This window comes from Sceloporus undulatus, chromosome 1, assembly GCF_019175285.1.
Source record: "Sceloporus undulatus isolate JIND9_A2432 ecotype Alabama chromosome 1, SceUnd_v1.1, whole genome shotgun sequence".
NCBI classification, from domain to species: Eukaryota; Metazoa; Chordata; class Lepidosauria; order Squamata; family Phrynosomatidae; genus Sceloporus; species Sceloporus undulatus.
This window is the reverse complement of record NC_056522.1, coordinates 316,625,200-316,653,103: the sequence shown is the minus strand read 5'-3', so window position 1 is coordinate 316,653,103 and position 27,904 is coordinate 316,625,200. Positions and strand designations below refer to the sequence as shown.

Below are 27,904 nucleotides of genomic sequence, written 5' to 3'. Positions count from 1 at the left end.
TTCAGGCTCAGTATGATCAAATGTTCCCCTGTACAAGTTGTTATTATTAGTACAACAGTAATAGCAGAAGAAACAACAACAACAACAACAACAGAGGCTGGATGGCCATCTGTTGGGGATGCTTTGATTACGTATTACTGCATGGCAGCTGGTTGGATTGGATGGCCATTGGGATCTCTTCCAATTCCATGATTCTATATTTGCCCATAGAAAACAAAATGTTAAAGATAAGACGAAGCTAGAATGCTTTTTTCTAACACCAATACTTCTAACACCCCCCCCCCCACACCATGTAAATGAAATTTCTTGTTTGAAGAGTCACATAAGTGTATCATCATGTGAATATGCAGCTGTAATCTGTGGTGGTGGTTTATCTAGAAACAGGTTTATCAGCTCCGTGTGTGTCAAACTAGTTGTAATGCTGGCAGATCCATGAATTAATTAATAACAATAGCCAGGACAGTGGAGTGCCTGACATTGATTTTTAAGGCACCCCTATCTCCACCTCATACCAATTTTTCTAATTAAATTTTTTCCACAGAGGAAATTGTATGCCTGAATGTTTTCCCCAGCTGGCCAAAACAGCTCTATCTTCCTGAAATGAACTTCAGAGTGTGAGAGCAATTTTGCTTAGAGACCAACACCCCCTTCCCCAGTGCTTTTACTTGGAGTGGTTAAACCATGTTCTATAGTGCTTCAGTCCCAGTTGATTCAGTCCCACCCGCCCTGTTGCTGCTATTAATAATGATGCATTTGAAAATAAGAAATTCTAATTGCAGACCTCCTACGTCATTTCTGGTTGCACCCTGAGGCTTACATATTCCACAGTTTCCCATATGCAAGTCTGTACACTGCTGTTCATCCCAGATTCTAATGGTGCATCCCTCCCACACCCCTTCTGGGCCACATTCATAACGCCCTGAATTCTTGGAAATTCCCCTGTGGGGAAGAGGCGTTTCCTTTCTCTTCCCTTTCAGAAGGGAGATTTCCTCCTTCTGCACTCACTTCAGAAAAATCCTTGTATTGAGGAGAGCAATGAACCATGCAGGGCAAGAAACAGCATTTGTAACACCTGCAATGGATGAAACCTGGAAATTTACTGCAGCACATGCAGTATAGCTTCCTTTAACTATCTTCTCATCCCATCTTGGTCACAAAAAGTGGAATTTCCCCATCCTTATACCTTTTTGCACAGGCTTAGAGGAGAAGTGAATATTTTTAACTGTGTTAGAACAATGTGATTGCCTTAAGGCACGGATGGGCAAAATGTAGTCCATAGGTTGCATGCGTTTTTGTGGCCCTCAGAGTCTCTTAGGGGAGTCTTTTTTTGTTGGTTTTTTTGTGTGTGTCTGTGTCCCAAAGTGCCCTGTAGGAACATGGGGCATCTTTGCCATGTTTTGGTGCCCTCCTGGATCATTTTTTTGTCCCAGAAAATGTTCCAGGTTACTAAAGCAAACTTCTTGTCTGGAAAACTTATTGTCTTTTTAAAACTGGAAGTTAACCTTGAAAAATGGGCCACTTTTGGGCCTACAATGGCCTGGGGAGAGCCCAAAACATGGTGAAAATGTCTCCCACAGAGGGCATTGGTAGGCATTTGAGCAAAAAATCGGGGTGTGTGGGTGTGTGCGCACAGTAGAGTGAGTGTTTGGGCATGCAACCCTCCCACATTGGCCCACCTGAGCCATAGAGCATAAGACCCTACTGTAAGTTCACCAGACAATTGAATAGGATTAGCCAATTATTACTGTCCTGATTTCAATAATAATTGATCAATAAAAGAGGGGTAGGCTTATAAACATATGATATAGCTCTTACCAAATTAGGCTAATGTTGTGAAAATAACACAGGAATCAACCTTATGTTATTGTCAAACTACTGCTCCATCTGGCTTAGTACTGTCTACAGCAGTGATGGTTAACCTTTTACAGATCGAGTGCCCAAACTGCAACCCACTTATTTATTGCAAAGTTCCACATCCCTCTGGCTTTCTAGTAAGAAACTCTGGCAAACTCTGTGCTTGGGTGACAGCATGTGTGCCCACAGAGAGGGCTCTGAGTGCCACCTCTGGCATGTGTGCCATAGGTTCGCCATCACTGGTCTACAGTGACTCACTGTGAATATTCAGTGTTTCTAACTAGTTACTAGAATTTCTCCCAATCCTACCTTCAAATATTTGCACTCCAGCCATACACCTTTGGCATGGAAAAAGAATTTCTAAAAGTAGAAGCTATAGTCAGACCCATTTCTCTGCTTATTCTCTTTCCCATTCTCACCATATAGGTCTCTAGCCCCATTATTGCAAGGGATACAGTGCTGCGGCTGTGCTGCATTAACCATTTCTTAATTGGAATTAGTACAGTAAAGATAGGGATTAGCTATTAATGGCCTGCAGGCATGCTTGACAGGGTCTTACCCCCAAACAAAGCCTTGAACCAGACATGACTTACTGTACTAGAAGATCATGACAATGACTGTGAATAACAACAGGTTTTAATGCTGTGATATAGAAAAGGAAATTTACAAGATGGATGTAGAAGGATTATATTGGCATGTTTTTTTTAAATAGAGGAGACCCATTTGACCCCATCAAAGCAGACATCTTGCAGTATCAAGTGACTGTTATTTTTCAGCCATTCTAAGAAGTGAAACTGGGCAAACCCCTCTACATTTCATTGATCTGGACACTGCAGTTTTCAGTTTGTTGTTACTCCAACTGTACTTTCCAAAAATAAATTGCTTCACAATTATTTTTATGTTCAACCATATTTTAATGGACTAGCTGACTGAGAAGCATGTGGCACTTCAAAAATAATTAACTTTCATTATATGTTATAACTTGCTGGTTATCAGTAGGGTCATTATTGTTTAAAGAACTTTACACATACTAAAATGTTTACTTAATTGAAGTAATCAATCTAATATACATAAAGTTCTTTCAACAAAAATATCCATGTCAACAATAAGTACTTTTCAAAGAGTTAGCAGTGTTAGTCTGTTTTAGTATAAAAATAAGGGAATTGGAGAGGGAACCTTTGAAACTAAATAAATGTGTGGTGCTGCTTATTTTAAAATGTAAGTAAATTACTTAAAAAGTAAAAGTAAGTAAATTGGTTGATGTTCAAAGTGCCAAATGACTCCTTCCTTTTTGTTTTCATTCCTGCCATTCTTTTAATAATAAGCACGTTGTTTAATGAAGGGTAATTTCTCTGCAGGGTTGTGAAAGTTGGACAGTGAAGACGTCTGACAATAAGAGAATCAACTCATTTGACATATGTTGCTGGAGGAGAGTTCTAGATGTAGCATGGTCTGCCCAAAAGACAACAAATGGGCCCTAGACCAAACTGAGGTTGAACTCTCCCTAGAAGCCAGAATGACCAAACTGAAGCTTGGTGAAATAGAAGGCAATAGGAAAAGAGGAAGACCTTGCTATAGATGCATAAACTCAGTCAAGGCAACCAGAGCCTTGAGTTTGCAGGACCTGAGCAGGGCTATCAATGACAGGTTTATTGGAGGTCTCATTTATAAAACTGCCATAAGTTAAAGCTGACTTGATGGCAATTGTCAACAACAATGTAATCTCAAGCTGATTTCTGCTGTTTTGTGCTGATGAGCAAAGGTGCAATAATATAACAACACAGTGCTTCTGGCTATCCCCTTGAAGGCCACTAGTATTCCAGACAAAGATTTTGTTCTGCAGTCATTACAGCCTCATTCAGAGAAATGTGCAAAGGTCCATACAACACGAGAGCCAGCATGGTATAGTGGTTTGAGTGTTAGACTAGGACACTGGGAGACCAGGGTTTGAGTCCCTGCTCAGCTATGGAAAGCCACTGGGTGAACTTGGGCAAGTCATACTATCCTAACCTCGGAGGAAGGCAAGGGCAAACTTGCTCTGAATAAATCCCTGTGATAGGTTCACTTTAGGGTCACTATAAGTCAGAAATTACTTGAAAGAACACGACACCCACACAATATCCTCTTTCTTTTGTTACATTTCTGTGTTTTTTTATTTCCTCTTCCATCTTTTCTTCTTGTCCCCAAAGATCTCTTCAAGAGAGAAAGTCAGAAAAGTTCTACAGTATTTATGGATTATCAGGATCCATCCACCTGGAAGCACCCCATGTAGTTTCCTAATACAAAAAGTGAAGACTTTTGCTAAACTTATATTTTGTATTGTAGAAATGTCCTGAGATTTGTTTCAACCTGCACATACTGACCAGGAAGTATATTTGAGATAATTAAATGAGAAGATCTGTTCACCCCAGGATACTGACCAAAGACGTTTAGTGATCCCCAAAGAATAGAAATCCAATGATCACTTGCATTAGCATAAGACAGTTGACTCCAGTGTGTCTGCAATTTCTGAATCACCCGAGAATTTGTCAGTCTTGAGAGGAGGAAGGGTAGATCAGCCTAATTGCATGCAGATCCCTATTGCCAGGAAGTCTGCATATTTCAGAATGAATCTTTAAATTACACTTCCAACAATTTATCCTATTAGTTTCTAGTAAATTCCCTTTTAAAGAAAAGATGAGGGTGATATATTAATGTACTTCCCCATTATACTCAGTATCATTGTCCGTATTGGAGAAATATATTTTTCCTGATAATTCTAAAAATAGGTTGTTTGTTTTTAAGTTGGCTTACATTTTGCAGCCATTTTGCTTATGCTGCAACTATTTAATATTGCTGGTCTAGTATTGCCTGTAAAAATGAAGTAATAAACTCATAAAAACTTTTAAAAAGTATATGCTGGTTTTATAGGAATTTGGTGTTCTAAATCCAATCTAAATATCAGATTTGCTCCATCATGTATAGTCCCCCCCACAATTTACTTTGATGTTTCTGTGCTTTAATATATGACTAAATGAAATTATCCTGCAAAGAATTATCCTGCAAAAGTGAGAAAGAGGTTAAATCCTTCTAACAGACTTTCAAAACACTTTAATTCACTGATAAGAAACACAAAAATCTGTTCAAAAGCAATAAAAGAAACCATGCTGGAATATGTCCACACTGTCCACATTTAATCAAAGCTGAGTAACAACACAATTGATCAAAATTTCATATTTGTGAAAGAACTATCTATGGCATTTTTATTGTTTTTTTTTCAAATTCAGCACCCCAAACTACATTAAAAATAGCTATAATATTGAAAAAAGTTTTCTTTTTCCATTACAGGCCTGTGATAAGAATCAACAGTAGTGTCCAACATATTGAAATAATTTCCACCTTGGATTTTACAGGATTTTTTGTAATTATTCTAAATTCATTGATTTTGAAAAATAGTCATGATGTCTTGTTTCCAGTCTGCTGTAGCCTGATGGGGCGGGGAGCACCACAGGGTGTGTGTGTGTCAAAATCATTTCATAGTTGTCTCCATTCTCCATGTTTCCTTTATCAAATCTTCAGTTTTCCAAGAAATGGAAAAGATTTTAGATTTTGGCTTTGCAGAAATTTCTTAGTGTGGCAGTAGGCATATCTGCATGAGAGATGGCAGTACCCAGTTATAGGAGAACATCCTTGAAGGAGAATATCCTCAAAGAGAAGTTGAGAATTCTTGTTCCCACAGAAACTTTTGCATATGCTATATTACTGAATATTTTAGTAAAGGAGTAGGAATTTTAAATTACATGAAACAATACATTTCTTTCTGGCTCTGGGCAGCAAAACTAAGCAAAATCCTATGCTTATTTAGCAGCAGCCTCAAACTAATGCATGCTTACTCCATGCAAATGTAAGCAAAGATGGCCATGTATTATGACCTGAAGCAAAGATGGATGGTCACATATTTGGACAGGGACACAGACTAATTTTTGTTTCATTGCTCTTTGTGTTGATTTCACTTATGCCAGGTTTCTTGTCCAGGACCTATTCCCATGGTTCCCAGGGGTCCAGTTCCTTGCTTTATAGGGGAGAAGGCTTATTGCTTTCTTCCTTGGCATATTTCTATTTTGATGCTTTCACTCCTAGTTTTGCTTGCCCTTGTAGTGAAAAGAAGTGAAAATTTAGAAGAAAGTTGTGACACATCTCAAGATGTTTCAAATATCGTTGTTTTATTAGAAACATGTTTTGGCCGATGCGTACTCTTAAGAACTTCAGGAGCTATTTAGGATCAAAATTCAGACATTTCTGGAGCAGGAACTTTTACAGAACAAGTGAAAACAAATGATGTACGCACAATCCAATGTGTCTCCTGTTTCATTCTAGTTGGAGCCAGTCAAATGGATATCTTATGGTTTCCTGCTAGTGTAGTCAAGAACTATACTTTATAAACAAGTACACTCGTTCTTCCACATTTGCTAGGGTTAGTGGCACAGGACCCCTGTGAATGTGGGAAAAAGCAAATAACAAAACCACCACGTTTTTACCTGAGATAACACCTCTCTAGGAATCTCTAGGTCCTCCAGTGCAACTCTGTGGTCAACATCTGCCAAACATTGACCATAGAATTGCACTGGAGGAGCTACAAATGCCTAGTTGAATGTTCTCTCTAAGAACTCTCTTCTCTCTTCACTGCGGCCTTTGGTTAAAATTGACCATAGAGTTCCACTGGAAGACCTATATTCCTAGAGAAAACATATTAATAAAATCTGCAAATAATCAGATCTGCAAAAGTCATAGCCACAAATGTGGAGGGACAAGTGTCTCTCTTATATTAATAAAATTCTCCTCAACTTGAAGGATGTGGTATGTTAGAATAACAATAATAATTTAATTATAATAATTTATTTATATTCCACCTTTTCCCGAATGAATCAAGGTGGATTACAAAACAGAAAACGACAATAAAATGCAAATTACAATAAAATCACATTTCAAAAAAGAAAAAATTCCTTTATCCCCACCTCCTCCCAATCATAACCTTCAGCATTACAGAATAATGAAGCACAACAACAAAGACAGATTATTAAATCACCTTTGAAGCATGAGCCATCATATCTCTGACCTAGCTACATTTTTGTCAGGAGCTGCTACTTAGGATAATATTTTGTGTACTTTTGTGTGAGACTTCACAAGTACTCAGCTCTTACTTGCATCTTGTTAAACCATTGATTCAACCACATCCTAGTGGGAAAAAATCTGGACTCTAAACTGAAGAAAAAGTTATGAATTGGCCCCTAGTAGTTTCATTGACTACTGTGTCATTCAGCACAGATAGTACCAAAATGAACTGCGATAAAACTGCTGTTGCGATTGCCAGAGGTCCCTGTTAAAACTTTCTAAGTGGCCCAAAAGCAGCCCTGGTAAATGCTTATTGCTTCAAGCAATATCCAGGCTATCATTGTTTATGTCTAGTCTCTTAACCTGAAACAGGTGCTTACCAGCAAGTGTCCTAGGGAAAGTAGCTATAGGGAGTGAGTGGTGCAAAAGAGGGCATTGCACCACAAATAAGAATTAAGCTGCTCAAATGAAATTGTATTTCATTCCCCAAATTTCTAGACTTGCAGAGACTGAGACATTGAATATCGTTCATATGTAGAACTCTTACATTGCTTTATTCCAGTTTTCCTTTGTAACTTTTCTTGCCCATTCGTGTTGGATGCCTAAACGTTATTTTAAAATACTCATCTGAAGTTTTAAATTACTGCTATAAGGGAAAGCTCTCATCTCTGCTCCCAGCTACATTCCTGATTACGGCCATAAGCTGCCTTTGACATTTTGAACCACAAGTTAGAAGTTACAATAAATTGATGCTGAATGCTGAAATGAAAAGAGATTCTATGTCTGGACACTAACCCTTGGTTCCATTTCAACCTTGCTGCACCCTGAGCTTACTTGCTGAGCTGCTCAAATCCAGAAAATGTATCTAGGGTAGCCATGTTGGCCATACAGCAAAGTACAATTAACATCCAAAATCAACAAAACAGCAACACTGCAAAGGAGGCTTCTTTTTGTGTTGCTAATTGATTTTATGTTTTATTTCCTGGACTTTATGATACTCTTTGTGTCCCAGAGCCCACATGGCCAAAAAGGAGGAATGGCCTCTTTTGTTATTGTTCTTGTGGTGGTGGTGGTAGTGTACCTTCAAATCCTTTCTGACTTATGGCAACTGTAAGACAGGCCTATCATGGAGTTTTCTTGGCATAATTTGTTTGGGGGTTTGCCATTTTCTGCCCTGAAAGCATATACCTACATGGATATCCCTCCATCCCATCTTAACTGAGAACAACTATGGCAACATCTTGATAAAATGTAGGCCTGTGACTCCAAGATCATCATTTTTCTTTCTTTCTCCTGTTTGATTTCTAACACCTTTGCCTGATGAAGAAAAAAGTGGAGCTTGCATCATGTACTTTGTGTTTTTTGATTGCCCTAATAAAGGTATCTCTGGCCCCATTCATACTGGCCTAAAAGACATGTTAGGGAACTGGGATGATCCGGATGCCCCTCCCCCGAATCGCTCCGTTAGCAAGTGCCCACTACAAATTTGAAATCGAATGCATTCTGTTTGAAATCGAATGCATTCTGTGTCTGCCGGCAAGGTGGCCGCTGTCAATCAAGCGATTGTCATGGTGACGTTTTGCAGGGCATCGGAAAGTGTCCTCCCCCTCCTCCCTTTTTTTTAAAGAGCCAGGCACAGGGTTAATTTTTTTATAAACCTGTGGGCATTTGGGTCAGATCTGCCCCTGTCCCAGGCAAAGGATAGAATTGTCATGCATTTTATTATGCTTTTAAAAGCAACATTTGTAGCTTTCCCTTTGCTCCAAAAAATTGTTTAAAAATGTAACACTGATTGTAAGTGAGGTCTTTTGCAACATTGTAGCTTCCCCCTCTGCTGAACTGACCCCTTTCCTCCTGCTTACACTTTGCCATTGCCTTCCACTGAGGCTGAGAGAGAATGACCTAATGGAATCAATTGGGAATAAATGGGAAATGCAGCGCATTAATAATAATAATAATAATAATAATAATAATAATAATAATAATAATAATAATAATAATAATCCAGGAGCAAGAGGAAATAGCAAGCACACAGACATGTCACCCCCCCAAAAAATGCGCATAAATGGTCAAAAATGTGCATAAATGCTTCTGCTGCATCCATTTCCCTACATCCCCCAGCCTTGGCAATCCTCCTCTTCCTCTTCCTCCTTCCTCCTCCTCCATCACTTTCTCCATCTCCCCCCCCACCCCCAGCCCTATGCAGCCCAGCCCCCCCTTTTGCCACCTGTCACCCTTAGCATCCACCCTTTGGGCTCTTTCCTCCTCTCTCTCCCCTCCGATGAGGGGCGGGAATGCTCTAACCCATGGAATCAATTGGGAATAAAGGGGAAATGCAGTGCAGGCATTCTGACTGTAGCATCCGCATATAACAGTAACAATAAAAATAACAATAACAATAATAATAAATAATCCAGGAGCAAGAGGAAATAAAGCACAAGCAAGCACACAGACATGTCACCCCCCCAAAAATGCACATAAATGGTCAAAAAATGCGCATAAATGGTCAAAAGAGGCTTCTTGAAAAGGGGGGGTTGTTGCTTTGATTGGGGGTTGGACTGGATGTCCCTTGGGGATCCTTTCCAGCCTTGTTATCGTGAGGGAGAAGAGTATTGGGGAGGCTGCGGGAGCGAGAAGTAGACCACCCCCCTTTTCCCTCTGACACACACACACACACACACACACACACACACACACACAGAGAGAGAGAGGAATCTCTCTCCCTGCTTCAGCTGCTGGAGGCCTGCTGCTGCCTGGCCAGCGACCCTCCTCCTCCTCCTCCCGCCATCCCCTGGCTGCCAGGCTGGCTCTCAGGGGAGCCCCTCTCTGGGTGCCAGGCTCCAGGCTGGAAGCGGCTGCCTCCGTGGGCATGCAATGTGCCCTCCTGGGGTTGGCCAAGTCCCCCAGCAAGAGAGGCGGCCTTGAATGGCCCCGGAGGGAGCAGGAGCCAGCAGGTGAGCAGGAGGAGGAGGAAGAGGAGGAGGAGGAGAGCATCCCCTTCCTCCCGGCGCCAGGAGCCCTGCCTGCTCCTTGCCCAGCAGCAGCCCTTCTGCCCAGGGCTCTTTCCTCCTCCCCCTCCCCTCCGATGAGGGGAGGAAATGCCTTGCCCTTTGCCCACCCTCTGACCTAAATCCCTCCCTCAATTTGCCTCGATCGTGATCGAGGCCAAAGTTCTCATTCCCAGGACCCGTGGTTTTTAAAAAGAAACGGTATTTGTGCCGATTTCAAAAGACCCGCGCTAGGGGCCATTTACCACGGAACGGGTGTGCAAGCCTCGGATTCGCTTGTGTGAGATTCAGGGTGAGTAGGAACTTCACGTATTTGAATTGGTTTCAGAACCGATTTTTTTGGTAGTGTGAATGAGCCCTCTGTTTTGTTCATTTTGGATGTTATTGTACTCTGCTGAGGTGCTCTTTTCTTTGCTGCGCGAAATACAATTGATAATATCAGGAATGACTTGTCATCCTATTCCTGAAACTTCCTGCTTTTATTTCCAAGATGCAATAGTTAATCCTAACTAGAATTAGATTCACCAAATCAATGCAATCTGGTACTTACATAAATTGTATTGATTCAGTGAGGCTGCTCTAGTTAGCACCATTTGATAGATTTAGGCTAAACATTCAAGCAGGCACACAACGATTTCTAGAGATCACAGAATAATTAGCAAAATAGTCTGGGTTGTATATATGGAATGTTAAAGTTGATGCCTGTCATCCAAGGTCAAACATTGTTTGAAGAATGAAGAGCTGTAAAACATAATGCTTGGTGTTAAAGGTTATCAGAAGAATGCTGGACTGTGAAATTTTTTTATTACTTAAGGTTGCAGGTGTACACAGAATGTTGCTCAGTCAATTAATGGACAGTAAATATTGCCTCAGGATAAACAATAACTGATATATAGATGCCTCCAAGAAAATGGATCAAATGACAGGCATTTCACAAATCAGTTTAATGGCAAATGGCCAGACTGGCAGGCACCTTGAGTGTCAACAGGTCAAGGCATGACCCTCAAGGATGAGAGTTGAGGGGGATGCTTGCATTATAAATTCACATACCTTGCCTTGTATGTCAAAAGAAGGAATATTAATGGTATGTTAGGTATTATTAAATAACTGATAATTCTCAAGATACATTTAAAACTCAGAAGTAGACTAGTGTCAGACTTTTTATGGGTTATATTCTTGATATTAGAATTGTATAAATATAATATGTTGTGAAAATATCAGCTTCTTCTGTCAGTAACAGAAAGACACTAGAAAACTAGGAAGAGGTAGGTGACAGCTACAGAGCTATGGTAAAATCGTTTTATTTATACAGAGTTCTCATTTTAAATCTATTTGAAAACCATACCTTTGGCCCTTTAAGACTTCTTTTTAGACTATTAATTGATAAATGGGTAAACAAGGGTTAACCTGTTTAGTATGCTTAAAATATAATTCAACATATAATTCAGTATAATTGAATGTTCTTTTAAACATTAAACAGAGAACACTTAAACAATTTATTTTAAATTGGTATGCAAATTTTTGTTTCATTATTGCACTAAAAAGAGCAAGCATGGTATAATGGTTTGGGGGTTGGACTAGGACACTAAGAGACCAGAATTCGAATCTCTGTTCACCCATGCAATCGCAATGGGTGATCTTCAGGCAAGTCACTCTCTCTCAGCCTCAGAGGAAGACAATGGCAAACCGCTTCCAAACAAATTTTGCCAAGAAAACTTTGTGAAAGGTTCCTTTTAGGGTCTCCTTCAGTCAGAAATTATTTGAAGACACACAACAATTACACTAAAACTCTTACCAGAATGAAGGTAAAAGATTAAAACCTTTTATCTACCCCCCCAATTATCCCTGTTCTGAGATCTGAAGAGAAATAATATGAATTTTTGAATACCCCATATTTTTCATCTATCCCCCTCCTGAAAACCCCTTCTCTTGGTTTAGCCTTTTCCTTCCATTATGATATCATCTCTTTCCCTCCTATTTTATTTAACTTACTGTTTCTCACATTGATCTTAGCAAATGTCCCAGCTTAATAATTCAGTTTTCTGGAGTAAATGAAAAGTTTATATATGGTTTCCAGTGTAGAACTGTGTATGATTAAATTCCAGTGTATTACTGAAGATACAGTGGGCCCTTGGTATCTGCTGGGGTTTGGTTCCAGGACACTGTGGATACCAAAATCTCTGGATGCTCAAGTCCCATTAAATACAATGGCATAGTAAAATGGTGTCCCTTGTATAAAATGGCAAAATCAAGGTTTGCCTATGGAAATGTGTATATTTTAAAAGTATTTTCAAGCCATGGATGCTTAAATCTGTTGATAAAAATCTGTGGATAAGGAGAGCTGATTGTATTTGGTTTTAATATACTCATGATGCTCAATGCTGTGCTTCAGTGGAGGTTGCATACATAAAAATAGAAACTGGAATCAAGTCTCTTCCGCCCCGCTCCCATAGAAAGGATTCTTCCAGACTGGCTAATGTGTCAGAATATTGTAATGTTATGTTAATCACTGTATGTATGTACTGTCAAGTTTCCAGTCAACTTATAGCAACCACATATATTTTATAGGGTTTTCTTAAGCAAGGAATACTCAGAGGTGGTTTTGCCAGTTCCTTCCTCTGGAATGCAGTGCACAACACCTGGTATTTGTTGGTGGTCTCCCATCCAAGTACTAACCAGGGCTGATATACTTGCTGTTTTTATCTTCAAGATCCAGACATCTTTTCTCTTGTCTCAGTGTATTTCCAGTAATTCCTATCCCTTTTTATTCCTTGTTGAATACAGCATTTACTTTTTTGTCCTGGTTAGGGTGTAGATGCATGCTATGCTTCCCACCTTATCTTTTAAGGTTTTAGAATCCCATTCTGTCCTCAGCCATCCCAAGCAATGCTCCTGCAACCTGTTGCCCCATCTGCTCTGTCCCCCTCCCCCTGCACTTAATACTTCTTCAAGAAAGTTGTCTCCTTCCTCCCATGGAGAAAGCTATTTTTCACATTTTAAACAATCTCTGACTTTAGCACTATTTCTACCAGCCGTTGGTGGTGCTAAATTGCTCTCTCACACACAATACACATACTTCCTGTGTGAAATGACACACTGAAGGAGACTCATAAAGAGAAAACGTGTGTGTGTGTGTGTGTGTGTGTGTGTGTGTGTGTGTGTAAAGCTGTGTCTTCCCCTTGTTGCAAGATCATCGGCCCATGCACCCTACTTCTCCTTTGTCAGTCTCCTCCATTTCATTTCACATAGGCTCTGTGTGTTTGAGTTTTGCAACACAACTGGTAATGCATCTGAAGCAAAACAAGGAGGTGTGTGATGGGGGTGGCCATATCCACATCTAACATCACAATCCATATCACAAGCAAGTCTCCCACAAATGAACTGAAATGTATGAAAAAGAAGTGTGGAGAGACAACATTTCAAACAGCACAAATTGCCAGTCTGAATGAATCCTAATACAAGTTGGTACAGTACTAGGATTGAAACTAGTCATTTGTGAGGTAGCCTTTTCAAGGTAGGGCAGCTATTTCTTCTTCAGCTATCTGATGTAAGGGATCAGCAGAGTTTTCCCCCCAATCCATGTGCCAGGGACCAGCACATATTTGTGCACATTGATTACGACTGTTTCTTTCTTATCCGGAAACTTTCCAGAGACCAACAGCCAATGTTTTGGGGATGTCATTGGTCCAGAGACAGGGGACCAGATGTCTTAACCTCCCCTTCTCAAGGGGAGAAGCCAGTAAGAAATAATAATAATAATAATAATAATAATAATAATAATAATAATAATAATAGAGGACAATGTAGGATTTTCAAGAAAAATGTAGGGCATTACCAAATAAAAGTAAAAAACACTAATATAATATAAGCTCATGCTTCTTAATCATGCTCATAATAGAGAACATTTTTAAATTCCTCCTGGACAGAAGGTTGAAATGTAGGACATGTCAGGGAAAAGAAGGATGTCTTGTCATCCTGGTCCAGAGAACACCACTTTGAGTAGTTCCAGTGTAGGCATCACTGCAAATAATAACTGGCATCCAAAACCTCCCAAAGTATCACAACTATAGCTTGATGTCACCAAACAAAAGCACATATGCAAAGACACATATGCTCCTTTTTAATGTTTTCAGTATTGTTTTTGCTGATTGCTACTGCCTATTTTCCCCAAGGGATAGCCCTCTTATCCCATTACAGCAAAACCAGGAAAGACTTGCAGCACTTTCAAGCCTGACAAAAATATAATAGCATATAGAATCATAGAATCATAGAATCATAGAGTTGGAAGAGACCACTAGGGCCATCCAGTCCAACCCCCTGCCATGCAGGAAATCCAAATCAAAGCATCCCTGACAGATGGCCATCCAGCCTCTGTTTAAAGACCTCCAAGGAAGGAGACTCTATCACCCTCCGAGGGAGTGCATTCCATTATCGAACAGCCCTTACAGTCAGGAAGTTCCTCCTAATGTTCAGGTGGAATCTCTTTTCCTGTAGCTTGCATCCATTGTTCCGGGTCCTGTTCTCTGGAGCAGCAGAAAACAAGCTTGCTCCCTCTTCAATATGACATCCCTTCAAATATTTAAACAGGGCGATCATATCACCTCTTAACCTTCTTTTCTCCAGGCTAAACATCCCCAGCTCCCTAAGTCGTTCCTCATAGGGCATGGTTTCCAGACCCTTCACCATTTTTGTCGCCCTCCTTTGGACACGCTCCAGTTTCTCAATGTCCTTTCTGAATTGTGGCGCCCAGAACTGGACACAATATTCCAGGTGGGGCCTGACCAGAGCAGAATACAGTGGCACTATTACTTCTCTTGATCTAGATGCTTTTGTGGAACAGAGTCCACTTCATCAGATGTATGAAATGCTTTCCTAAATGGTCTGGGAAATATGTGCATGCATGCTGGGGATGGGGAAGAGTGAAGCCAGAGGGTAATGAAATACAAAGAGAACAGATGGAGACAATTATGTAAAAACAAAATACACTTGTCCCTCCTGATTCGTGGGGATCCATTCTAGATCCCCTGCAAATTGGAAATATTGCAGATATTCAAGCCCCATCAGTTACAATGGGGGGGGGGGGGTGCTCCTGTGAACGCTGCTGCACATATACTTTGGGTGCACACTCCACTTTATCCCTCCCCGCTTGCCATCCGTGATGGACCAAAACCGCAAATCCCAAGTCTGCAAACGGGGAGGGATGAGTGTAGTTACAGTGACAAGGGAGTGTAGATGATAATACAGTAGAAACATCTTGGCATTGGTAGGACTATCAACATATGTGGTAGAATAGCAAAATTTGTAAGATAAATTCAAGCTTTAGTTACTATGATTTAACTTCTTGATGAACAATAATGTAGCAGTTTCACACTAGGGTTTTTATTGACGTCCTTTTCTTCAAAAATGGACACATTAAAACCAGTGACAGTATGATCTAGTATGTTGTAATTTCTCCTGCTGATTTGCTGATATTGCCGTTTCTGATGTCATTAATTTTTTTAATGTAGTTTTTGTAGAATACGGAAGGGTGTTGCTGTTAGATGATAATATATTGGAAGATGCGCAAAACAATGAATCCTTGATGGTGTATCTTCTGTTATTAGGTGTTTTAAAGATACTGGCTGAGTCGATGCAGGGACAGAATTGGCATGTGGACTTGTTGCAGGGTCTGATCCTTTTTGCTGATGCCTTTTTTTATGTGGGCTGCTCGTGACAACCTGTCTATTGTGCTTATCGTAAACTGCATGATGAAGGGTGATAATGGAAAATCCTAAATAAAATTACACCCCTTTTTCTCTGGTTTGTCTCCTCTGGCAGTAACACTTGGGATGGATGTAAATACATTATGATTACAGTCCTCTGTAATCCTGTCGCACGAAACAGGTGCCTTACCTTGTTTCACAAGCTTGGCCTTGTCCAGATCACCTATCAGAAAAATATATGAAAGAAATAAAGGGGATGTACAGATGAATGCCATTCAGCCGCCCCTTTCCTGGGTGGAACAGGGCTGTGGCAACCTCACCTTGCGGCCCTGATCTGGCCTCTGAAAAGTGCAAAAAGGAGCCACAAAAAGTGGGGTTTTTTTGTGCCCTCCAAGGGGCACCATAGCCATGGTGGTGCAGCTTTATGATGCCCCTTTGGTGCTTTATCATGTGGATGCTGCTCTGGAGAGGCATCATGACACACACCGTATAGACCGGAGCGCACCAAAATGACACCCTGGGGGCAGGGTTAGGGCATCCAGCGTGAGGATGCTGCACCCAAAGTGCCGGTCTGTATAGGCCCCAAGTTTGTAAGAAAATACCACCAACCAGTGCCAGCTCTTGTCCTTTCACTTACTGGCATGAATAAGGCCAAGCATCTACCATACTGATCAAAAGGCTAGTTTGAACATTTTTCAGTACTGCATAAGCTTGTAATACTGCTTGTAATGGTATTTCCATAAGTTAAACAGGTCTGTGCCTAAGCAAGAAATGGACGTGAATAATGGGATGTTAAAATGGAAATATACCAGTGGGGCTCTTTTCACACTCCCTTGATATTCTGTCTCTGACCTTAAACTGCTATACTTAAACAAAATGGTTTAGAAGAGAATTAGAATGAGAAGGTGTTTGATTAGAGCTCATTAACAATTTTGGTATTGTATCTTTTGGTTTAAATGTGACTATAAAAAGTAATTGCCCCTCAAGTGATAACAAGAACAGTTAGGATTCACCATTTGATGTTCCAGCAAAAAGGAACAAGACTTCTTCATGCTTTTCTGTATCTTTCAGTCTCTGCTTGTTAACCCAGTTTTTCTTCCAAATTACTTCAACCCACTTTTCAGTTTAGTAATGTACCGGAAGAAGCAACATTTTGTCTATTAAAATGCATGCCACAATTAACTGGTTCATTTCAGAATCTGGACAGAGAGAACAGAAATTCCAGATCACAGTTTTTAAAAACTACTTCCATGTCTCGTCATCAATTATCTCACAAATTATCATTCCTCTTTAAAACTGGGAGCTACAATGTTGTTGATGTTGCTAACTGCATTTCTGCTTGTCTTTCTCTTTAGACTGTACTGTATATACATACACTATTTTAGATGAGTATAAAAGACTGTCTTGCAAAAGTTATGCCTTTCATACTTTTTTCCTTGTGATTATTTATAAATGGTAACACCCTGTAGGCTTGTTTCCCAACTACTCATTGATTTTCAATGAGCAGCTCACATACTTGTCAAGACCTTATTGGTGAATTGTACCATGATTCTATAGTAGAGTGTTGTAAAATACATCCCTTTGTATCCACGGATTCTGCATCCATGGATTCAACCATCCTTGGCTTGAAGATATATTTTTTTAAAATTCCAAAAAGCAAACCTTGATTTTGACATTTTATATGAAGAACGCCATTTTACTTGGTCATTGTATATAATGGAACTTGAGCACCCAGGGATTTTGGTACCCACACGGGGCCCTGCAGTCAAACCCTGGCAGATACCAACAGCCAACTCGTATTGCAAAACATTTGTTTTTCCCCAGGATGAATGCAAAATCCAAGCTGATTTTGCATTAAACTTCAGAACTTCATTGTTGGGGCATAGAGAGATGCGCTGTGTCCACTATGACCACGTGCAGAGTGGATCCATGAAGGCAAGACACCATGAGAAGGCTCTCGGAGAGACGTCTGCAAAGGCTTCAGGCTGAGAAGGAAAAATTCCTCCCACGCAGACTTCAGCCTTGAGCTCCTGGCTTGAAGAAATAAACACTGCTGGACAGCTAGGCTCTCTCAAACATGAGGGCTTTAATCACTTGTTGCAAGCTATTTACAAGATCGCACAGAGTACCAGACAGCCATCTTGGATACTCACAGCTATATATACAAACAAACAAAGTGCTTCACCAGTCACTGACCACAACAACCCAACAATGGAGATCGTCATCTTCTCCCTTATATAGATGGTCTTCTGTGAAGTCATGTGATAGCCATGCCACCAATGAGACCTTGCAGGTTTCAAACCTATTGCATTTGCATCATACTGTATCCCATGATGCACTGCTGGCTGACTTCACCTACTTGCATGTTGCATCAGACGTTCCATGATATGCAGCTTCCAAATGCTGACTCATACACACCTGCCACTTGAACTGTAGTAACCTCTGTTCCAGTTCCACCTAGTGACCACATCCATGTCATTTCCAGGCCAAGTGTGCTACATGGTCCTGACATTCATGGCTGTGCCAACCACTTCCTTGTCATCAGGCACCCCATGTAAACAATCTTCAGTGTCTCATGTCACCTTTTCACAGTTCCTGGTCATCAGAGTTAATCATCTGTCATTCCACTTTTTCAGTTGCTTTTAAAATAGCCCACTTTCCCCTTTCTTCCTAAGCTTATTTCAGTTGCAGCAAACTGAGTTCAACGTGTAGAAGTAGTTTGCACTCAATTAACCCAGCAGAGCGAGAGGAGATGGCAGAACCTTGTTCTTCTCAGTAGGCTTGGGCCAAAACAAATTGTTGCAGCCTCTCCTATTTGTGTGTTCTTCCTCTTTATGATCTGTTGCCATCTTGATCACACTCTTGTGTTGCTTAGCCACACATGTCCCAGTTTTTATCTGTGAAATGTTGGAGGGTATGCCTTTTTCTTTTACCAGTTACTTTCACAAGTAATTCATATGAAAAAAAAAATCACAAGATAAGAAGAATGTTTGTTAAGTATAAATCCTATTAGGTTTCTTTTGGAAGGTTAGGCTGTATCTGTAAGAAACTGTACATCAACTGATGTAAGCCCAATTTTATGTACTGTGGATTGCATTACAGATTTTGCATTTATAACATTATGCACAAAGTAAGGTAGCCCATTGTTGGCACAAATTTGTGTGATGTTTATCGTTGGGCATTCTGCCGTATCCTGTATCAGTGCATAAAAATGTGAAAAGATGCTGAGTAATTCCAGATCTAATTTCTAAGTGATACTAAAAATCTGACATGGACAATATACGTTGCTTGCTTTCAAATAGTTTGTGACTTGTGGTGACTCTAACATAACCCTATGATGGGGTTTTCTTGGCAAGATTGGTTCAGAGAGGGTTTGTTGTTGCCTTATTCTGAGACTGAGAGATTGTGAGTTGCCTAGGGTCACCCAATGGGTTTCCCTGGCTGAGTGGGGATCTTTTTTGTTTGTTTGTTTAAATAATAACTTTATTTCTTACCAAAAAAGGTAGAAAACAATAACAAATACAAACAAAAACAAGCTAAAATACAGATCCTTGAAAACCAACTTCAAAAATTGAAGGTCACATGGGATGTAAAAGGGCAACATTACATAAAATCAGGGATGGACTCAGAACACAGAGATACCTTTTTTTGCACCAGTTCAATCATCGAAAGGGAATCATATTACAAAGGAAGACCCACTTCTGCTCCAATGTTGTTGAGATAAGATATAAGTGGGGAGCATTGTTTTTCAAAAGGCAGAGGAAGATTCCACCTCCGCAACCTTCTAGATTGATCAGTGAGCTTTTCCATAAACCAAAAATTCCAAAATTGAGCCCACCAATCAGTCATATTGACCTTTCCAGTTTTCCAAGCCTGGGCTTGGAGTGGGGATCTGAAACCTGTCTCCAAAGTCATAGTCTAATGTTCAAATGACTACATCAAGCTGGCTGTCATGGATAATATGTACTGAAGTATAATCCTGGGTGTGGAAATCTACAACTCAAGATTGTAAGAAGCTAGTTCACAATGAAACTAAAAGTGTTTGTGCATGTGTTCATTTTTATTTTGTTTTGTTCCTCAGGACTTGCACCAGGTCAACTTTATACGTATCCTGCTCGTTGCTGGCGCAAAAAGAGACGTTTGCATCCTCCTGAGGATTCCAGGCTGAAGCTGCTGGAGATTAAACCTGGTAGGTGCTCCCCTTCCAACCCCACTTCCTTCCTTTGTTTTCTAACTGTGTTTCTAAGTTCACAGGCCAGGAAGAGTCTACCATTCACAGCCTCGGGGCTTTTGACCTTTCCACTCTTTTTTGTGTGTGTGTGCTTATTCCCCTTTGTAGGCTGAGAATTTAGCTAAAATCATGTTTTTCTCCAGCTCTCAAAATATAAGGGGTGGGGAAATCCATTCCAAATTCAGGAGCAGCTGTAATTGATACTGTTGGGAATTGCAGAGTTTATATTGAGGTCTGGTGTATTTTTTAATGAATTTTAAAGGTAGGAAGTTTGAGAGGGCAACTTACTGAGGAGGTGTTAAAGGAAACTACACTATAGGATGCTCCAAGAAATAGCTGCTAAGTCTTCAGTCATATATTACAACAGTAGAATGATTAAATGCATTGCAAATAAGAATCTGGCAAGTGGGTTTAGAGGCAGTGATAATTCAATATAATTTGCTTAATTTCAAGCACACAGTTACAACCAGCTGAAATAAATGGCCAGGGAAGGCTTGCTCTAAATGCCCCTCCACACTGTAGAATTATAGAGCTATGATTCAATTTAACTGCTATGGCTGAATTGTATGGAGTCCTGGGATGGTAATCTGGTGTGGATTGAGAGCTCTCTCGCTGAGAATTCTAAATACCCCTCCTTAAACTGCAGATTCTAAGGGCCTGAACAGATAGGCCAAAATAAAGCTGCTTTGGGTCACTTTGGAAGTATGCTGTTTAAATGATGCATGCATCCTAAGAGGCCGGAAGCCACATCAAAGCCATGCTCCAGTCCTAAGGACTGGAATGCAATTTAGGCACAGCTTCTGGCCTCTTAAAATGTGTGTGTCATTTAAACAGCATACCTCCAAAGTGACCTGGAGCAGCTTTACTTTGGCCTGTCTGTTCGGGCCCTAAGTTTCCATGGTAGTTAAAGTGGAATCATAATTCTGTACTGTGAAAGAGCCCTAAGAAGTCATTCTATTGTGTGCACGTGTGTGTGTGTGTGTGTGAGAGAGAGAGAGAGAGAGAGAGAGAGAGAGAGAGAAGATGTATCCACACTGCAGAAACAAAGCAGTCTGACATAATTTTAATTGCCATGACTCTGTCCTACAAAACCTTAGGATCTGTAGTTTGGTGAGGCACCAGAGCTCTCTGACAGGCCAAGGTGAATCTAATCAAACTACAAATCTCAGGATCCCACAAGATGAAGCCATGGAGTTAAAGTAGTGGCAAACTGCTTTTTTTCTGCAGTGTGGAAGAGCTGATAGAGAGGAGAGAAAGATGGGTTACATTTCCATTACACAGGCAGATAGGCTTTAAAAGTTTTAAATTGTCAGGATGTCTCACAAGACATAATGAAAAATGTAGCTTTCATAACACTGGTGCAATTCCTTCTTGAGAGGAGGTTCCCCCCCATCCAATGTAGATGTAATAGTAAGGATAGGGTATTTTTTAACTATTTCATCTCTGCTGTTTCCTATTTTCCTCCTTATTACACAGCTTTTATGAAATGTAAAGGTGGAAAGAGGATTGGTGTGTGATTATCACTGGCAATTGAGACACAAAACATATCTGGTGATGTACAGTGATCAAAAGGAGAGAGTATATACTGTGCCAACTGAGTGTGTTTTTTGAGAGGAAAACGCTGCCAGGGTGTCCCATGATATTCATATGTGGCATCCTCTTTGAGATGTGTAATACAACCTAGTCCCTGTTGGAAGCCTCTAACTATACAGTACTTGGGTTGTTTGTTTGTTTCAGTCTGTTTGGATTCAGTTTCATTCACCAGAAAGATGAGGGTTAGTCATGAGATTAAATTTTATCTGTCCATACCGTTGCAAAATTGGACATACTTGCATCTGAGAATTTCATTTGGCTTAGCCACACAAAATGACCAGATGGTCAATAATTAATGCCAGACTATTGTCTCTCTCTCTCTAGGCTGGTAAAATAATTATAGCAGCTACAACAGCCAAATGCATATTGTCATACTCTGCTGAGTGGCAGCTTTTTTTTTTTACATAGAAATGAAGCATGTAGTCACACTCAGTGTAAATATGGCAAATGCCACTGAAATGGAATGTCATTCTTATTTACCAGGAATGTTATCATTTAATTTGTGTCTCTTTCTGTATGTAATAATTTAACAGTAATTATGGACTCTTATCTCCTGTGATCAAATGCTAAGTAGCTATTTTACAGTGTCATTTCTCTGTGGTATCCTAAGGGGGTTGTGCAGTCTGATATGGTCAGACTGATAACAAGCCTCAAGATAATACGCTAATATTTGTACATAAAAACACAAGCCATCTCAAACAATATGTAAAGAATAATGCCTTTGTTCATCTACCAGCTTGAAACAGCAGTGTAACAACCACAATCATGGTTGGTTCAATAAAGTATTTAAAATTTGCAAATGAGGATCTATGATAAGGAGAGGAGAGGTTTTGGGGCTTTTATTTTTCATTGCAGTGAACAGGAGAGAGAAGAACATGGTACTTCTAGTTGGATGCCTCAGTAACCCTGGCCAAGTTTTCTTCAGCTTTGTCTGATCTGCAGTTTCAAATAGCTGTGGGAAGAGAGCCCTTGGCTTAGAAAACCCCAAAAAGCTGCTTGAAAAACAAAGCTATAGAAGCATATCTCTTGCCATTCTGACACTCTGAGAGAACTTGGAGAGCTTTGATAGGTGAAAGGAATTAATAAGTCCTAGCAGCCAGCCAGTCTGTAGGATTTATGGCCATTCTTCTGGTGTAAGATAGTGCACCAGACATAGCTTTGGGCTTCTCCTGATGACTGTGCCCTTTTACCAAGGGTATTTTTTTGGGGGAAATGAGGGCATTGCCTCTTCAAATAAATTTTTTTTCTATGAAATGTTCCTTCAGGCCCCAAATTTTCACCACTGTAGAGAGTGAAACACTAAAAATCCAATGTGAAGTCAAAGGCTTTCATGGCCGGCATTGATAGTTTTGTGTGGGTTTTTTGTTTCTGTGGTCGTGTTCTAGAAGAGTTTATTCCTGATATTATGCCAGCATCTGTGGCTGGCATCTTCAGAGAATGCTGGCATGGGAGTAAGTGGGGTACAGTATATATATACTACGTGACCCTTGGTTGAGAGGAAGTGATTTACACGTTAATCTGTGTGTTGGTTTGTTGTTGAATAGCAAGGCCTCAGGGTATCTATTGAATTAGTGATCCATTGTATGCTGGCTACCATTCCTGAAAAACACCAAAATCAAGACCCAGGAAGTGTAAATGAAAACCACCCAGGGTCAGTGGGGGTTTCCCAGCAGAAAATGGATCACTAATTAAATAGATACCCCAAAGCCTTGCCATTCAGCAACAGACCAACACACAGATTAACATGTAAATCACCTAATCTCAACCAAGGGTCACACAGTACAGCCAGCCCTCCTTATCCACGGATTTTTTATTCATGGATTCAAGCATCCACACCTTGAAAATATTTTCTAAAAAGTGTAAATTCCAGATAGAGAACTTTGATTTTCTATTTTATATAAGAGACACCATTTTCCTTTTCCACTGTATTTAATGGGACTTTAGCTTCCACAAATTTTGTCGTCCATGGGCAGTCTTGGAACCAAACCCCAGCAGATAACAAGGGCCCACTGTGTGTGTGCATGTGTGTGTGTACACACACACATCACTCTCATGCCAGCATTCTCTGAAGATGCCAGCCACAGCTATGGAATAAATCAGAACACGGCCACAAAGCCTGAAAACCCCACAAAACCCCCCACTAAAAATCATTCAAACCTAAAATGATTCATGTTCTCTTGGTAACTTCACTCCTTTTCCTTTGGATCCCTAAACTGTTTCTAAATGCTCAAATTTTCTAGAATGCTAGAATGATGGGAATGTGAACACGGCAAATATAACAGTTCTAGGTGTGAATTATTTTCAGTATCTCACTTTCTGCAATTCTAGTAATTGGGGATTTCTTGACAATGAATGAAGAAAAATTCAGAAGCTAGAATTTGTATTGTGGGGAATGCTGTAGCTACATCCTCCCCCCCCCCATCACATTGTTGTTTGGTGGTATCCCAGCTTTCATACAGATTTTTCTTATTCTAAAAGCTTACCATAGGGAACCAAAGGTTTAGTAAGATCATTCTGCTAAAATACATTTTATTGTGTAAAATAGTTTTGCTTGCACCTTTTTACCTGTGAGCCCTTTTCCTTGCCATTCACTTCTAGAATGTGGCATATCAGAAAGAGAATTCAACCCATGTTGTAAAAGACGTTTCCCACTGTTGAACTACAGAAATTCACAATAGATATATCTGTCAAGCAGTTGCATGGTTCATGGTCTGCTCCTGGCCCGATTCCAGTGGGGATGCTTGAGGAAGCCAATCTTTTGTGAATTCCAGTACAAAACAGCTCAGTCCATACTTCTGGGAGTGATAGATCCCCCCCCAAAAAATATTAATACAATTTTTAATTGCAGGACGCAGACTTTTTTGTGTAGAAAACAATGTTTGTGTGCGGATTTTTTTTTTTTTTGAAGACTAAATTCCTAACTACAGCATTTTCTATGGAGGAAACATCATTTTATCCACAGCAAGTGAAATGTCATGTGCAGAAAATGCTGCTTTCTGTCAGAATAAGTCCCAAACAGTAAATAATCTTCAAAAAATATGCTGCTTTCAAAGGCTTTCTTGCAGCAGGGGGAACATTGCTAAAATTACTTGTAATTTTTGTAAAAAATTGTTGTAAAAATTGCTTTGAGAATGAAATTAGTGAAGACTTACATTCCTTCTTTCTGGATTAATGTGTGAATTGTAACAAAGTAGTCAATGGAATTTTGCAGCTCTCTGAGTGATGAAGCAAACTATTCCACATAAAAATTAACACATGAGTGTTTGGGAGCTCACTGTTTTTAGGAATGGCTGTTTTGAGAGAAAATATATTAAATGCATATTTAAACTGGATTGTGGGAAATTCATTTTTTTTCTTGGACTACAATTCCCCAAATTCTCCATCCATCTTCACAGAGGACTGGGGCCCCTGTTGATCAGGGGATTAGGGGGCACAGTTTAGATGAAGGTACCTTATTCAGGAGAAATGGGGAAAGGGACATTCAAGTGGTGCTGGTTTCTGTAAGCATCTCTCATTTGACTTGTAGACAGAAATTTAATTCATAATGTTTATTTTGTTAGATTGACTGGCTGGTTTTAACTAAACTATGTTTCTTCTGATTCACATTTAATTTGCTTTATCCCCCATTATATAATATCATCTTCCCTGCTCTACACTGTGATGACCTGAAGTTATAAACAATAAATCTGAACTGAAATACTGAAGAACAAGCATGTGTTTCTTATCAAAAAGCACCACTTGACACAGAGATGTTGGAAATGAGGAGATTAAAGATGGTGTACTCCTTCATAAGTAATGGATAAAGGCAAATAAAAAGCTGTTTCTCTTTTCCTCTCTCCTTTCCCATGGTCTTCATGCGTCACCTTGGAGTTTGAGCCATCAGTGACTTAGTTCATTACTAAAGGATAGCAGGTGGCCTTCAATAGAGAAGGATTCTTATCTGAGGAACCAAAATATTTTTGTGTGACTTCTAACTGCCTAGTTGAAACACTTCTGTACCAAGTTATTGCTCTGAACTGGTTCCAAACAAGAGCTATCTAACTTTAGCTTTTTAAAACACAACCTATGATGAGGGTGTAGGTGGTGGACAATCCTTCTATTTATATTATAAGAGCATAGTCTATGCAAGGGTATGTGTGAGAAATTAGCCTCTGCCCACACAGAGAACTCAGTTTGAATTAATGTTTAGCTCCACTTTTTGAAATCACAATTCTTTCACTATGCAAAAGGTCTTTTCAATGGCTTATTGACACAGGAGGAGTCGTACAAAGCAGAAAAAAAAATCTGCAGAAGTTTACGTTATCATAGCTATGTAAAACACCCAACTAATAACTTTGGCCCTGTCCAGACTGGCCTGAAAAGGCGGCCTGGAGACAGAGTTGGCGCATAGCGTCCTCATGATGGACACCTGATTCCACCCCCAGGGTGCTGTTCCAGAAGGCGCATGGCATCATGGAGCACCTCCAGCTCTGCACCTAGATGATGCAGCGCCGAAGGAGCGCCATATAGCCGCACCACTGCATCTATGACACCTTTTGGAGGGTGCAAAAAGGAGCCACTTTTTGCAGCTCCTTTTTGCACCCTCAAAAGGCTGGGTTGGGGCTGCGGTGTGAGGTTGCTGTGGCCCCGATCCAACTGAAAAAGGGGCAGCTGGAGGCCGCCCCTTCAGGGCTGTTTGTACAGCCCCTTTGCCTACTTTATCAAGTCTTCTAGGGTATGCAATTTCAAATGCACATTAGTGTGAGATTATATATAAATGGATCTACAGTACTTCAAATGGCCTTGTAAAAGTCCAGGGTTATTCCCAACAAGCGCTGAGTTTCTTCTTCCACAGAGTACCACTAAGACATGGAAACATCCTGCTTTCATGTATATGTACATCAATTCTGCAGACTGTGTTGCTTGGATTACAGCTCCCTGAATCTCCCAGCCAACATGACCATACTGGCTGGGAAAAGAGTTCTGGGAGATGCTGTGCCAAACAAACAAACAAAGTAAAAACCTGTCCACACTCTGTTCTGAGTCCATATCAAAGTGCTGTGTGAACCATTGTCCTTGTATCTGGTATTTGAATGACTAATTACCAAGCGAAGAGAAATTTGCTGACATAAGATCTCATGGTAGAAGATGGTGAAATGGGCATTCAGCATCCAGTTCAGACCAACAATTGTAACCAGATTCCAGATTGGTCCATGTGACAAGTTAGTGGTCTATAAAATTCCACTTGGATACAGGAGGTAATAATTACTTCATGTAAATGGCAGGGGGTAAACAAAGAGTATTGAACTGAGACTGGAGAATAAAAATTAAAAACAAAAATAGCCTGCCCGAAATTGTAAAGATCTAGCGATGGCGGTGTGTGTGTGTGTTCTGGAAGTGGTAGTCAAAAAATGTGATATTTTCCCAAACTCTGAATTGGGAATAGAGAGAAAGGGAGAGTATGGAATTAGAGACAGGAAGTGTTTTGTGGGTTTTTTTGGGCTATGAAGCCATGTTCTAGAATGATGATGATGATGATGATGATGATGATGATGTTTATTTATATTTCCTGCCTCTCCCAAGGATTGTGGCAGGATTACATCAATAAAATAATACAACTGATAAAATACTAATACTGAATTTGTAGTTCTCTAAAAACAGTTCATCAGTAGCCAATAATCATAGTCGAGAGTGGAACATCATCATAAGCTTTTATTTGGAGTCCGATGAAGAAGCCTGCCAGAAGAGATCCGTTTTGAGTTCCTTCTTAAAGGCCTCTAAGGTATTGAGACGGATTTCATCTAGAAGAATTTATTCCTGATGTTTCACCAAGCAGCTATGGCTGGCATCTTCAGAGAATGCTGGCATGGAAGAGATTGGGGTATATATACTGTTGTTTGAGAGGAGGTGACTTGTATGTTAATCTATGTACAGTATTCTGCTGTTGAATGACAAGGCCTCAGGATGTCCATTTACTTAATGATCTATTGTATGCTGGGAATATTCCCTCACCCTGGGTGGTTTTTCATTTGCATTTGCTGGGTCTTGATTCTGGTATTTTTCAGGACTGGTAGCTAAACTTGTTTACTTTAAGGGTTTCTTCTTTCCTGTTGAAGTTGTCCAGGTGTTTATGGATTTCAATGGCTTCCCTGTGCATTCTGACCTGATAATTGTTGACTTGGTCCAGAATTTCAGTGTTTTCCAACAGCTTTTTATGCCAGGATGGTTTACAACATATTCTGCTACTGCTGATTTTTCTGGCTGACCCAGTCTGCAGTGTCTCTCATATTCCTTGACTCACTGGATTTGGTGGTCCCTATGTAGACTTGTTTGCAGCTGCACAGTAAACTCCTGCTGCTGTGAGAGCGTCTCTCCTGTCTTTCACTGAGTGCAGCATTTGTTGGATTTTCTTGGTCAGTTTGTAGACTATTTGGAGTTTGTGTTTC

The 27,904-nt window shown here is 40.2% G+C and overlaps 1 protein-coding gene across 10 annotated transcripts in view; it reads left to right on the top strand.

Annotated features, from left to right (window-relative positions):
• DPF3 (double PHD fingers 3) overlaps positions 1–27,904 on the top strand; it is a 278,546-nt gene that overhangs the window by 120,751 nt on the left and 129,891 nt on the right. For all 10 annotated transcript variants that reach the window (XM_042445680.1, XM_042445751.1, XM_042445759.1 and 7 more), the window contains exon 3: positions 19,737–19,844. In XM_042445680.1, coding sequence (XP_042301614.1) covers positions 19,737–19,844 — 108 coding nt within the window. The remainder of the gene's footprint in view (positions 1–19,736; positions 19,845–27,904) is intronic.